Source organism: Elephantulus edwardii, unplaced genomic scaffold (genome assembly GCF_000299155.1).
Source record: "Elephantulus edwardii isolate Elephantulus edwardi_28Jun2011 unplaced genomic scaffold, EleEdw1.0 scaffold00020, whole genome shotgun sequence".
In the NCBI taxonomy this organism is placed as follows: Eukaryota; Metazoa; Chordata; class Mammalia; order Macroscelidea; family Macroscelididae; genus Elephantulus; species Elephantulus edwardii.
In genome coordinates this window covers 18,481,017-18,495,427 of record NW_006399770.1, presented here as the reverse complement: position 1 = coordinate 18,495,427, position 14,411 = coordinate 18,481,017, and the positions used below count along the sequence as shown (strand labels likewise).

At 34.8% G+C, this 14,411-nt stretch overlaps 1 protein-coding gene across 4 annotated transcripts in view; it reads left to right on the top strand.

The window, feature by feature from the left end:
* The window catches only part of COL11A1 (collagen, type XI, alpha 1), a 380,126-nt gene that overhangs the window by 267,731 nt on the left and 97,984 nt on the right, over positions 1–14,411 (top strand). For all 4 annotated transcript variants that reach the window (XM_006882457.1, XM_006882455.1, XM_006882458.1 and 1 more), the window contains 3 exons: positions 1,651–1,758; positions 6,066–6,173; positions 7,076–7,129. In XM_006882457.1, coding sequence (XP_006882519.1) covers positions 1,651–1,758; positions 6,066–6,173; positions 7,076–7,129 — 270 coding nt within the window. The remainder of the gene's footprint in view (positions 1–1,650; positions 1,759–6,065; positions 6,174–7,075; positions 7,130–14,411) is intronic.

Here is a 14,411-nt window from a genome sequence, read left to right as displayed (position 1 = left end):
ATTGCATGTTCGATCAATCTCTGATTGTAAAAGTTGGTAAAAATCATCTCCCTTTTTCCTTGGCTCTGGTTGTTGGTGCACATATTTGAATGATAGTGGTATTCACTGGACTTCCTTGTATGCGTATAGATATTATCCTGTCACTGACAATATTTTACTTCAAGATTGTCTTCTTCTATAGTTAATTAAAAATAAAATAGTTCTGCCCTTAATATGAATATTTATTTCTGATTTAATGATACTAATGGGCATTAATGTTTTTCTGAGATTTTGCAAGGGATATATTAAAACAAAATGTATTTTAGTTGTTTTGTGTGTCCGTTAATCCTTGATACCTTTGCTTTCCAGACAAGTGATGATCTTTATTTTGATATATTAATATTAACCTGAATAAAACAGATGAACTCTCTTCTGATTGTATACTGTCCAGTGTTGAACATTGTCAAATTATTTTCTTTGTTTTAGGACTATCCTACATAAATATAAAATAATAGAAGACTCAGTACTTCACCACTCAAATAGTCTCTTAACACACTTAACAAAATTCTGCTACCTAGTTAGCATTTATTGTACTTATGGTTAACTTTTCAAAAATAAATACTTAGTAGTACTAAATCGTAAAGAGGATATATTGATTGACAGGTAATTAACTATTTAATATATAAAAAATGAACTGTAGTAGTCTTTTTTAACAGAAACCTTTTCAAATTTGAAATATTTGATTGTTAAAAGTCTTATGTTCATATATTGTTCTTTAAATAGTTAGTATATAAGTAACATTTCTCAGATCTGTTTTTACACGTATGCTTTTGCCTTCCAAATGGTAATTTTCTTTGCTGTCTCGGGGTAGGCCAGGGTTCAGAGATATTGTACAAAGGGCTGGTATGAATTGCAAGAGACTCACAGCACGTAATAACAACCACTTTCTGTTTAATTGAAGTATAAATTTAACAGTTTCTTTTACCTATAATTTTGGTAAAGTTTTTTGAAACTACTTCTCTCTCCTAAGTTTAAGATACTTATTTACTTCTAAAGCTGAAACAATTGTGGGTTTTCCCCATAATTATCTTATACCTTAAGTTAGTATCTCCTATCTTTGTAGAAATATTGAATGTAGGAAATATTGATGAAAGGAAAAGTATTGTAAAATTATAAGAAGCTCAAGACAAACTACTTGCCAGCCATTGTTTCCAACTCATAGTGACCCTCTGTTGGGTTTCTGAGGCTGTAAATATTTTTAGAATGAGACTGTCCTTCTTTCTAGTGTAGGACATACACAGGATTAAAACTGTTGACATTTTTATCAGCAGCTCAGTATGTTATGTACTACTTATAGCAGTTATCTAATGAATAGATAAATAGTCTAAAGGAGTATAAAAAGTTGTGAACATTTTAAAGGTGTAACATCATTCATATAAATTTGAATTTTTTTCATCATCAATATTTCCTAACTTCAATAAGTGCTTACTATTTTACCTCAAAATAAATGTCAACTAGTGAATACAACTATTCCTCTTTTAAAAGTTAATTTACCCAAAAGTAACTATTGCAGGTAAGTATGCTGTAAAATTCCATTGTTAGAAAAGTTATTGTAAAGAAATAACTTTTTTCCATTATTAATATAAAAATATTCCTTTTCCCATGTGGTAGGGCTCCCCAGGAGAACGTGGATCAGCAGGTACAGCTGGCCCAATTGGTCTGCCAGGGCGTCCAGGACCCCAGGGTCCTCCAGGTCCAGCTGGAGAGAAAGGTGCTCCGGTAAGTAATTTCAAGAAGGAACTATATTATACTATTCCCTTCCACAAGTTATTATTTTTCATTCAAGAATATTAGCTCTGCATACCCCACTGCACTCCTGCTGCAGATGTGCCTGGCATGTAAACATGTCTCTTTTCATATTTATAATAAAAAAAATCAAATTCAATTAGAGGAGAAGTCATTTTTTTCATATTTTATGAAATGCTAATATCTGTGAGGCTGCCGGATATTATCAATGTGAAAGGCTCCTGATTTTGTTCCTTTAAATATGCAATTGGAGTTTTTACCAAAACTGTAACTTGCTCCTTTATATTAGAAAAGTATGGACCCTTCACTCCTGTTCTAGTACAACTTCATTTGCAGTTATTTCCATAGTCTTGTAAAGGAAACCCAGAGAAGGTGCCTGCCCTCCTCCAGTAATTTGAGTTTTGATTTTGAGTGAGATGAGAAACATCTGAGCCTTATTTCATCTTACATTGATTGGGTTTTAAAAATTCATACTTAACTCACTACTAACTATGTTCTACTAATTGAATTTATCTTTCTTTCTCAAGACTTTCACCATATATTTGTTTACAGTTTTAATTTTATATTTTTTTAAAAACTCAACTTTCTCCAAAATTATTACATATATTAATTCAGCAAAATAATTAGCAATTGCTACCTGAAACAGACAAAAATATCTGTTCTAAATAATTATATATACATTTAAGTATTGCTATTTAAAATTAAATTTAAGTCTAGATTTAAAAAATATTTTTCATCACTAAAACTTGTTTCAATAAGTTGATTGCTTTCATTGTCTAGACATTATTTGTCTATAGTATTTTTCAAATAGTTCCAGATTTTTTTGTTGCTGTTCTAGAATTTTAAAACTTGTTCCCTAATGTCCTTGCCTGTTGGAAATCATTTAGAATATTTAAATAAGACCCTTTTGGAAACAGGAATGGCATCCACTTCCTAAACAGCATGCCTCTGAAAATTCTATGAACTTGGAAAAGCGACAATAGTTTTAGAAAGGCTTCAGGTATTTTGTTCATAGGGTCACTATGAGTCATGCTCGACTTGACAGCAATCAACAGAAAAGAACAACCTACCACGTGTGGATAGAATTTTGGGTGACATTAACAACAACTTTTATGCTGAGTTTTACAGCAATATATTTCTTAAGAAGTATACTTTTTGAAAATTTAGCATAGTTGGATTTTAGATGTTATTATTTGTAACTTTTATACTAAGCAATGGGAAAATGTCATCTTTCTCACAGTTTTCACAATTTATAAACTTACCTAGAAACTGAAAAAATGAAACAAAACAAACCCTAAAAATTTTGTAGTATAATGGTACTATAAATGCTTAGAAATGAAAGAACCCCTTTAAACAAATGTATTAAAACAATTCAGGCCACTGATTACCTGGTACCACACAAGGAAGTATGCCCCAGAGGAATGGGAGGAATAAGTATTGTTCTTATACAAACCGATAACACTGATACATATTGATACAACACTGAGAACATATTGAAAGATTAAAAGCGGATACCTTGAATTTATGAAGTAAAATGGAGAAGATAGAAGGCATTAAAGTGATTATGAATCTTTGTTGAGATACTATTGATGGAAGATTTCTTTTTTTAAAGATAGGCTTTGTGTCTGGGTTTTGTTGGTGATATATTATAGCAATGAAAAGGAAAAAGAAAAGTTTTGCTAATTAGGGAGTTCTGGTAGCCTGGTAGCAAAATGCTGCACTGCAATCCCAAAGGTACGTGGGTTGATGCCACCAGTAGCTCTGCAGGAGAAGGACGGGAAATCTTCAGTGTGATTATCTAACTGCCTCTGAAAACCCACCAGAAGGCCCGCTATGGATCAGTTCCGACTTTATGGTACACATCAACAACAATCCCCCATTTAGAATTATTTATCTGAGTCTATTCATTCAATTATTCTTTCATTAAATAATTTTTTTGTAACAAGTTAGTGCTAGATACAATAGTAAATATTTTTTTTCTTTTAGGAATGGTTGTACTTAAGGATAATGGATTAAAATAGGAGAAAAAGGTTGCATGAAAGTATTTGTCCTGGAATTTTCTAGAAAAACAGAATTAGGGTCAAGAAGGAATTGTTTTAATTGAAAAAATTCTCTTATGTGATTGTGAGAATAGCAAATCTAAAATCCATAGGTCAGATGATCATCTGATTTTGATTTTTAGATGACACTCTAAAATCCATAGCAACTGAAAAGGTACACAGAATGTAAAGAAAATTCTGTGAACATCTCTCTAGAGGTAGAACATATTCAAGGAAAATCTATTTTTTAAACTAACTGTTTGATTATATTAATTTACAATATGGAATGTTATTACATTCTGTTCCACTCTCCAATCCTTAGCAAACCCATTAGTGTGGAATAGATTGTACCAAACTCTTGATTATCAGCCCAGGATGTTACTCTCTATGTCACCAGGTCTCCTTTAATTCCCAAATGGCACTACCCACCACAAATACCTGTTGCACCTACATATGGTAGTAACTGTGGCCATTTCAGCAGTTTCATATTACACTGATTAAATTTTTTGTGAGTTGCTGTTGTTGTGTACCATCAAGCCATAACTGACCCACGGATGACCCTCCACTGGATTTTGGAGGCAGTTAATTATATGAGGAAAGATTCTCCATTTTTCTCCCATGGAGTGGTCAGTAGATTTGAACTATATACCTTTGGATTGGCAGCTCAGTTCATGAGAGCAGGCAAACATTACTAAAGAAAAAAGGAGCTCTTTCACTTTTCTTCCTAGCAGACATTCTTATGGGTGTGGTGTGGGGAGAATGACTTTTAAAGAAAAGTGTTAATTGTATTGAAAAGATATTTAATTACGTGATACATTTATGTTGGAGACAGTTGAAAAAATAGAAAGTACAAAGTGAAAAAAGTGTAATGCATAGTGAAAATAGTTTTCAGTATATAAGAAAAATAAATGGATTCAGTAAAAGGAACTGGTGTGTGAGAAAGGATAGACTCCAAATAAATCTTTATGGTTTCAAACATTTATTCAGAGATTTGAATTGTTGTTGTTGTGTGCTATTACGTTGAAACCCACTTATAGCTGACCCTTCAGTGGGTTTTCAGAGGGAGTAAGTGACATGGGAGGAGACTGCTCTTCCCACTGCTATGGAGCAGCTAGGGCATTTGAACCACATGCCTTTAGGATTACAGTGCAGCTTCTTTCCTCTAGGCCACCAGAGTTCCCTAGAAGTATAGAATAGCATTGGGACTGTAAATCTGAGTGTCATTTAGGTAAAAGTGCACTTGGATACCATTTATTGGACTTCTTTCTTCGTGCTGTAAAATGAAGGAAGATAACCAAGGTGTTGATCTACGTTGTAGGGTGAATGATAAGTGGATTATCTGGAAGAATCATGTTAGAGGAGAGAAAGAAAGAACAAAAATTGATGAGTGATAAAACATAGTTAGGAGTATCTTATCAAATAGACCAAGAATGAAAAGGATCTCCTTCATGGAATGTAACAGAAGAACACGAATTTTAGAAGATTAGGGAAAATATTATTTCAGAAGCTGAACATTTGGGAAAGAATTTGGATGGTAAGAAGTAGGCTTGATAAATGTCTATCACCACCGCAAAGCCATGGAGCTACAAGATTAGGGTAGCAAGTAGAAGTACTCTTAGAATAGACTACAATATTTCTTCTGAATAATATTGTACTCACCATTATTAGTTATTGAATTATGTATATACTGACTAATTTTACCAACAACAATAGGAAAAGAACCAGTGAATACTGTGGAATCTAAGAGATTCAGATTAGAGTGAAGTTGCTAACTTGTTGCTAGTCTGATGAAATGAAGGCCTTAACCACGGGGTGCTAGTGGTGAAGATAAAATTAATTTAGCATTACATGATTTCAACATCAAACAAATGAAAGTTAGTCATTGAATGGGGACTCAAATGGTCAAGTGATGAGGAGTTAATACAGGGCAAACACAAGGCCTAATGAATTGTAAATTTACAGATACCATAGGGAGAAAAATGAAATACTGAATGCGATCAAGACTACCATCTTGTAAAAAGTTAAGAAATTTTGTCTATAGAAAATGTAGGGAGTTTTGTTGGGTTGGTTTTTTATGGTCGTTTACAACTTCTTTTTATTTTATTTTTTCTCTTAGAAACACTGAATAATTTCCTTCATCAAAATGGATATCAATATATTAGTGTAACTTCTTTTAAAGATCAAAAATAGCTAATTCACAGACTTCTTACAAGAAATGATAATCTGAATTTTTCAATACAGGGAGAAAAAGGTCCTCAAGGCCCTGCAGGAAGAGATGGTGTGCAGGGTCCGGTGGGCCTCCCTGGTCCTGCTGGTCCCGCCGGCTCTCCTGGAGAGGATGGAGATAAGGTTTGGGTTTTTTAGTTTATGTTAGTACCTAGAGGGGAAAATTCTTTCTCCTTTAAGAAACCTGATTTAGATCTTTCTTTTTATTAAATGCCAGATCAGAGTATGTATTTTTCATGTCTCTTACATCTTCTATGTGTTCAGCCCTTTTATTTTAACAGTGAAAATTAGTATCTCTTACATAAAAGAGATTGTGATATATTTACTGAGAAATGGAATAAAAAATAATAAAATATTTTCTTTTTATTACTTATTTTTTAAATATATTGTTCCTGAAGTAAACATAAAATAAGAAAATTATCGCTTCCATATATTTAGCCTTTAACATCTTAGATGTTGCATAGTAAGATTCAAGAATGAGCTGAATACTTATTTCTTAACCATAATCTTCTCTGTTATTGGTATATAAGGGTCTTTCTAATATGTAGTTCTATTTTCCAATTCTTGTCTTCACTATATTTTAAAATATTATTGTAAAGTAATATATGCTATTTTGTGGACTAGTACTCTAATTATGTGCTTTATTTTAGCGTTTGAAAACTAGGATGAAGTCACAAACCAATTGTTGATTAATATGTAATTAAATTTGTTAATAAATCAATGTATTTTTATTATGTTCAGTTTATAGTGGTGATATTAGAGCCAAAACTGGCTTTCTTTATACCTCAGTTGCGATTGCTGTTCTTCAAAGACTGTTGGCTTGGAATTCTTTATAATTTTCAATACTAAAAAAAACAACAAACAAAAAACAAACCTGCAGCAAAGGGACTTTGAACATTACATAATAATATTTTTTATAACACACTAGCAAATAAGTGCATTAGCAAGCTACTTTGATGATACAGATGGAAATTCAATGACAAATACATTGGAGATAAATTTTGACACAAGTCTTTCAATTGCAGGGTGAAATTGGTGAACCAGGCCAAAAAGGCAGTAAGGGTGACAAAGGAGAAAATGTAAGTTTGCTAATTGACGAAGCATGCTTCATTTAATGTTTTATTATTTTTACATAATAATATTTACACACACATTCAAATGTTAAAATATCAACATGATTTTGATGACTATATAATCACAAATGGATATTGTTTACTTTTCAAACTCCCTGAAAGACACTTCCTTTGAATTAGCAGCCCAACTTTCCTATGGCCTGTGCTACCAGGCTTTCATTATTTATTATGCTTTCTTTTATAATTCTGTGAGTTTTGTATTTCTGAAATTGAATAATTTTAAAGAGTGTAGTTAGTGTGTTATTTGTATGTTATTTGTAATTCTTATGTTTTAACTCTTCTGTGGCTCAAAAGCAATAGGTAAGTATAACAAATGAAAGAAATTCTAGTGGCACAGTAGCTAAACATGGCTTAATAACCAGACAGTCAGTGATTAGAACCCACGGTCAGTGATTAGAACCCACAGCTGATCCATGGGAAATACCTGTGACAGTGTGTGCCTTGAGAGCAGAAAATAGGACATGGAGGGCACAGGGCCACGAGTGCCTCTCTGAAAGGGCCAGAATAACACAACCCCTCATATCCCAGAACAGAAAGTGCCCATAGTGCAACCCTATGGTGCTACTAGAGCCATACCAGCAGCAACACATTTGTTTATTCATTGTTTACTCACAGACTTTACTCACAGTTGTGATACTGAGAATGGGGTTTATTAGGGAAATCAGTTGGAGAGTGCTGAAGGCAAACAATATCACCCAATGCAAATTCAGGTTAATTCCAGCAGCCTCAGCCCAGATTAACAGCAAAATACAATCTCTTAATTAGTAAAAATCCTGGTTTCAGTTCAGCAACACAAATTCAAGAAACCTCTAGTTTCCTCAATTACCTAGCAAGGTTTGCCTCAGAGCAGTTGTAAGTCAGTTTCTCCTTCAGTCATCCAGCAAGAACAGCAAACACTTTTAACTGTAGCCTTTGTCTCAGGTCTGCTCTGGTTATACCTTGGCACAGTTTCTCCACAGCAATCTCTCTCAATCACCATCACCAGGTTCTTGCTCTAGTCTCTCTCAAGTCTTACTGAGGGAAGCACTCTCTCTCTTATCCTAGTCCTATAGCTGTGATGATTTGCAAGACCGTGTATCTGCAGTTAGGGTAGCTGCAGACCAGAGAGGGCTAAGGTAATGGCTAAAAAGCCAACTTTAGGCTAATACTGCAGTCTGCTTTTGGAAAGAAGCTTTGTAAACCCTATGAGGTAGTTCTACTCTCTCTTTCGGGGTAGCTGTGAGTCAGAATTTATTCATCAGTTATTTTTGATGACATTAAAATAAGTTGCTTACCAAAACAGTCTAATTTTCCATAAGAATATACTACAAAGTATATGTGTTATTGTGATATCAAGTTGGAAGCAACTCAGAGCTGTACCACTAGCGAGTTTTCAGAAACTATAAAATGGCCTAAGAGGAGATTCCTTATCTTTCTTCTTTTAAACATTTTTATTTTTGTTATTTTTCTGTCATAAAGCAGTTGTTAGATTTGAACAATATGCTTTGGGGTTGGGAGCACAACTTCTTATCACTAGGATTCCAGAACTCCCTATGCATATATACATACAACACATTAGCAAGTATTATTTAAATACAAGTTATTAAGTCACTCATATTTTAAATTTTTATCTTTAAATTTTGGTGTTTTCTTTTTATCTTGAGTCATAATAAAATTATCACAATGCTCTCAATTTTTCATTCAAAATAAATGTCTTTCATTTTTTCTTTCTGTTTTACCAGTTTACACATTTTGTAGTACATAAATATATTTTGAAACATTTCTTTTTCTTATATTTAAAACCTTAAATATTGATACTGTCAATTATTTCACCTCAATACTTACCTGCTAATTTATACTATTTGTAGAAAATGTACAGATCTTGAAGATCCCATGTATGTATAAGGAGCAGATGCAACAGTGAGAAGGCTGATTCTGACTTCTAACAGTTTCATAAAAGCACACTGTCCACATCAATAAAATCCATAATATTAAACAAATAGCTGCTTGGTCAGACTTGTCACCCCACATGCTCCTTCACCAATAATTAGGTTTAATCCCTGTTGCAAATTGACTCACAAACTTTGGGTTTTATTAGGAAAATAGTTTGGGAATTGGAGGAGGCAAATTATAGCACACAGTGAAGGTCTAGGTTTATTCTAGCAGTCCCAAGCCTGATTAACAAGCCACAATTCCTCAATGAGTGAAATTCCAGTTTCAGCACAAATGCAAGCAGCCTCTTGTTGCCTCAAATATCTAGTAAAATTTATTTCAGAACAGCAACACGTGGGCTTTTCCTTCAATCATCCAGTATGCAAAAACCTTTAACTGTGTCTCCATCTCCAGAGTTCCTATGGTTATACCTTGCCACAATCTTTCATAGCAGTGCCACAATCTCTTTATTGCATGCCCTCTTTCTACTGCCATTTTTTATAGTGTGGAGAGAGCTTTGTTATATTCGTCCCAAAGCTATTTATGATTTGCAAGACCATGTGTCTGCATTGAAGGTAGCTGGTGACCATGCCCCCAAAGAGACCTAATCCAATGGTGAAGAAAGCCAATACTAAAGGCTTCTGACACCCCGATGTCCTTTCTTTCTATGTATAAATTTGCTTTCTAATAGGAATATACATCAGAGAGTACAGGAAAAAAAGTCCACCATTCCTCCTTCTGTCTCTCTATTTTCCCCTTCTTTTCTCTTATAACAGCAAAAATGTTATACAAGATTCCTATAAATTTTATTAGAATAGATTATTTTAAAAGGACCAACAAAAGCAATATGGATAAATTCAAATTCAATCTTTACTAACTCCTCAAAGGGAAAATGTCCCCATCAACAACATTCACAGTAAAACAGTAAAAACAAATAGCTACAAGGTCAGACATGGCCTTGGCCTTTGGTTCCTGCACCAAATTCTACTAATTTCTGGCTTCAAATTTTGTTGCAAATTGATTCACAGCTAACTTACTCATAGTGGTGGAGTTTATTAACGAAGTAGGTTGGGAATGTGAAAAGGAAAGGCTATTTCACAGTGAAAGTATAGGCTTTGTCCAGAAGTCCTAAATCATATTATTAACAAGACAACATATTGTTGTTGTTGTTATGTGCCGTCGAGTCGTTTTCGACTCAAAGCGACCCTATGTACAACAGCCCTAAACCGTGCTCTATCCTGTGCCAATCTCATTGCCTCTGACACACCTGTCCTGATTACCCCAGTCACTGAATCAATCCACCTCATAGAGGGTCTTCCCCTCCTGCGCTGTCCCTCTACTCTACCCAGCATGATGTCCCTCTCTAAAGACCTGTCTCTCCTTACAGCATGTCCAAAGTATGTCAGGCGAAGCCCCAGAATCCTTGCCTTCAAGGAGCAGCCTGGTTTAACCCTCTCTACGATGAATCTGTTTGTTTTCTTGGCAGTCCATGGTACATTCAATACTCTTCTTCAGCACCACAGCTCAAAGGCGTCAATTCTCCTTCTATCCTCCCTAGTCCTTGTCCAACTCTCTGATGCATAACAAGTGATTGCAAAAACCATGGCCTGTATCAGGCGCCCCTTAGTCTCCAGAGAGACACCGTTGCTCCTGAGTACTTTAGAGAGGTCCCTAACAGCAGACTTTCACATCATAGTACATTTTTTGATTTCCATAGTTTCCAAATTAATTCAGACAGCTTCTCAGGCAATGAATGAAAGTCCAAGTTCAGTGCATCAATTCAAATACAAGATACTTCTGGTTTTCTCAGTCATCCAGCAAGTTTGGTGTCATAGCTGTCACAAGTCAGTTCTTCCTTCAGTCATCCAGCAAGCAGAACTTTAACCCTGGTTCTGTATCCAGGGCTCCATTAGACTATACCTCACTATAGTCTCTCCAGTCTCACCCATTTTTCCTCTTATGTTGACGTCACAGCTGTTGATGATGTTGAAGATTCTGATTAACAGGTAAAACCATGTCCCCAAAGGTAGCTAAGGCAATGGATCTAAAAATCATTTTAAAAAGTCCAAACACTCCACTCTCCTAGCTCTGTCCAAAATTTAGCTATTATTGTCAAGCCTTTCATGTTGGGTTTATTTGCTATATTAGTATTACTTTAGAATGAGTCTTATTAGAACTAAGTGCATTTATAATCTCTATGATCCCCTCTACTAAAATTGAAAGCAGAGTAGTTACTAAGAGGCAGAGGTTAACAATGTTCCAAATGTTTGATTTACTGTATTTTTCCATCATTTCTAACATCTACAGTTCTTCCTCTATTTACTCTGTCAGTTTTCCCATTCCTCTGTGCCCCTTGGGTCAGTTTTTTGCTGAAAGATCTCACAGAAATTCAAACTCATCAGAGAGCCATTCACACAACTTGTGGGTCATGCAGGCCAGTGTTTCAGAGACTGGTGACCCATGTGCCAGGATCCTGCAGACTGTCCATTGTGGCACATCTTCCATAGCTTTTACAGACCTCTAGAAGGGTAAAGGCTTGTATCCCACCCTAACACTATCTCCTTAATACAATAAATACTTTATCACAAAATAAAAACTTAATCAATGGCTATTGTTGTTGTTGATAATGGTTGTTGATTGTCCTCAAGTCAAGCATGACTCATAGCAACCCTATGAACAAAAGGTCTGAAGCCTTTCTAGAACTATCATCATTTATAAAAGTTCATTGAGTTTCCAGAGGCATGTTGTTTAGGAAGTGGATGCCACTCCTGCTAGGAAAGCCATTTTTCACAATTAACCCTTGACAGCACACTGAGTTCTCAACTGAATAGCTACTAATGTTTTGTGAGCTGCAAATGTCGAACTGAAACTAGAAATACAGAATAAAAATATTGAATTCAAAGTGTACTCAAGGAAAAGCCCCTGTTTTCTTTTTGTTTTCATCCAGGAAAACAAATAAGTTGCAAATAGTGACCACATTAGTGCTCTCTAGCTGTGTTTGAAGATTATAGTTGCAGTTGTATTAAAAGAGCAAATGTTGTGTGGGGACACCCAAGTCCGACTTCTAATTAACTCCACAAAGGATACCTATACTAAGAATAATATTTACAGAACAAAACTAATTCCCATAGGGTTGGACGTGGTCCTCCATGCTCCTGGATTTTTATTTTTTGTCACTTCGAACACTAATCTTAAATGCTCTACTGGGCCCATAATCCATTGCAATAGCTACATAGACTATACAGAACTGTACTCACAATTAAGAGCATTAATAGGGAAGTTAACAGGCTATAATCCAGGTTAGCTTCAAGATACAACTCCTAGTCCTCACATCTTCTGAAGCGTGGTCACTGGCATTTTTATTTTCAGCTTCAAAATTTAGGTTAGTGTTACAAAGGTTCTTTATTCTTACCAGTTATGCCATCTTCCCTCGATCCTCCAGAAAGCTTGAGTTAAAGACTTTTGCTTCTGTTTCCATGAGGCAAGCAGTCCCAAGTCAGCTCCTAAGGGTCCTCCCACAGTAGCCAGCTGACTTGAGTTGAAGAACTCTGTCTTTAGTTCTGTGAAGTAGCAGTCCTAAGTCAACTCTTCTTTCAGTTGTTGAACAAATAAAACCTTTAACTTTGTCCCCATCTCAAAGGCTCCAGCTCTCAGGAGTTCTGACCCTCTCTCCATCTCAGGGCTCTGGCCCTGACAGTCAGCAGCAAGACACAATCTCTCAGTTAATCTAGGCATGTTTTCAGCGGGAAGAAGAGAGAGAGACGCAGAGAGACAGAGGGAGAGAGATAGAGGGAGGGAGGGAGGAAGAGAGAGGAGAGAGTAGAGGGGAGGGGAGGAGGGAAAAAAGGAAAGGAAGAATGTCTGGCCCCAAAGGATGCATGCTACTTTCTCTGCTGCTACTTCTTTCCTTGTTTGAAGATTCCCCAAATTCTGCTGCTGAATCTGCTAAGTTTAGCGTCAATACTAGCAAATCCCCTGGTAGATAGGCTAACACACTCTATGAGAAAGAAATGGCTCACACAGATGTTGATGATACAGGTGGCCACCTGCATTCAGTGCAGCTACATTAGATGAATGTGCTTGTAAACCAGAGTTGAGACAACTAGCTAAACAATCATCAAGGAAAGTAATTTTAAGCTATGGAAAGCCACAGCAACAGACTCACTACACCCAAAGTTGGTATTGCTATACATTTTAATTTTAATTTAAAATTCTATTGTAGTGATTTATTATTCAAGATTTCATTCAATATTTTTGAAGATGATTACATGTTATTTATCTACTTACAAAATATTTGATGTGCTCTGCAGAGACATATTTTAATAAATGATATTTCTGAATTAAAAAGTATAATTAAAAATGACTGCATGCCTAGTCGTTTACTGCAATGTTTTATTTGCCTCAGAACTCTATAAACACCTAGAATTTAGTAAGCACTCCAAAAATCCTGTCTGTGAGTTACTCAAATTTAAAATAAAGGTATTTTAAATATTTTTAATAGATTCAATTAAAATTAACCAATATGCCCTAACATTGTCAATGGAACAAAAGAATACACACACACACACACACACACACACACACACAATATATATATACCTCAAATAAAAATGTCAAGAGAAGTGTGCCATTATTTTTTGCTTTTTATGTCCAATTTAGCATAAGAAGTTAAATTCTCATATTTGCTTCTGAATTTTGTTTTGGTTGAAATTCAAAGTTCCCTTGTACTTATTTTTTTTTCTGTGTGAATCAAGTGACAGTTTATGATTGTATGGAGTATAGCCAATAATATTGCAGTTTTGTATTATCACTGTGATCTGTGCTAGGGTACCAGCAATTTAAATAAAACTACTTTTGCCTCATCTGTGCAAATATTTACATAGTAAAAAAACCAAATGTGTTATTTATCTTTAAAAAGAATGTTTTTACCTAGAGGGAACCTTAAGAGTTTTCTCATATGATTCCAGTGTACATGGTGCAAATTTTGCTTCAAGCCCTTTTTCTGATATGTTGTACTGACAAAGTTCTATACAGTCCTTTGATTTAATTATTATTCAAAGCCCAGATAGTGCAAAATCCCTAACCAGTTATTGTTGTCAAAATTGTATTCAATTAAGAGGAAAACTTTAACTATATAAAAAGCATACTACTTATTGAAAATTTATTATTTAAAATAAATAATATGATATAGAAGACTGAGTTTACACGAGTAGGCAACAAGAAAGATCTTTGTTCTTGTACTGTATATTTATTAATATAGAATCCCCAGCAGTGTCATCCTCATTTTGAGGCTAGTGTTTAAATTAGTATTTAAGGG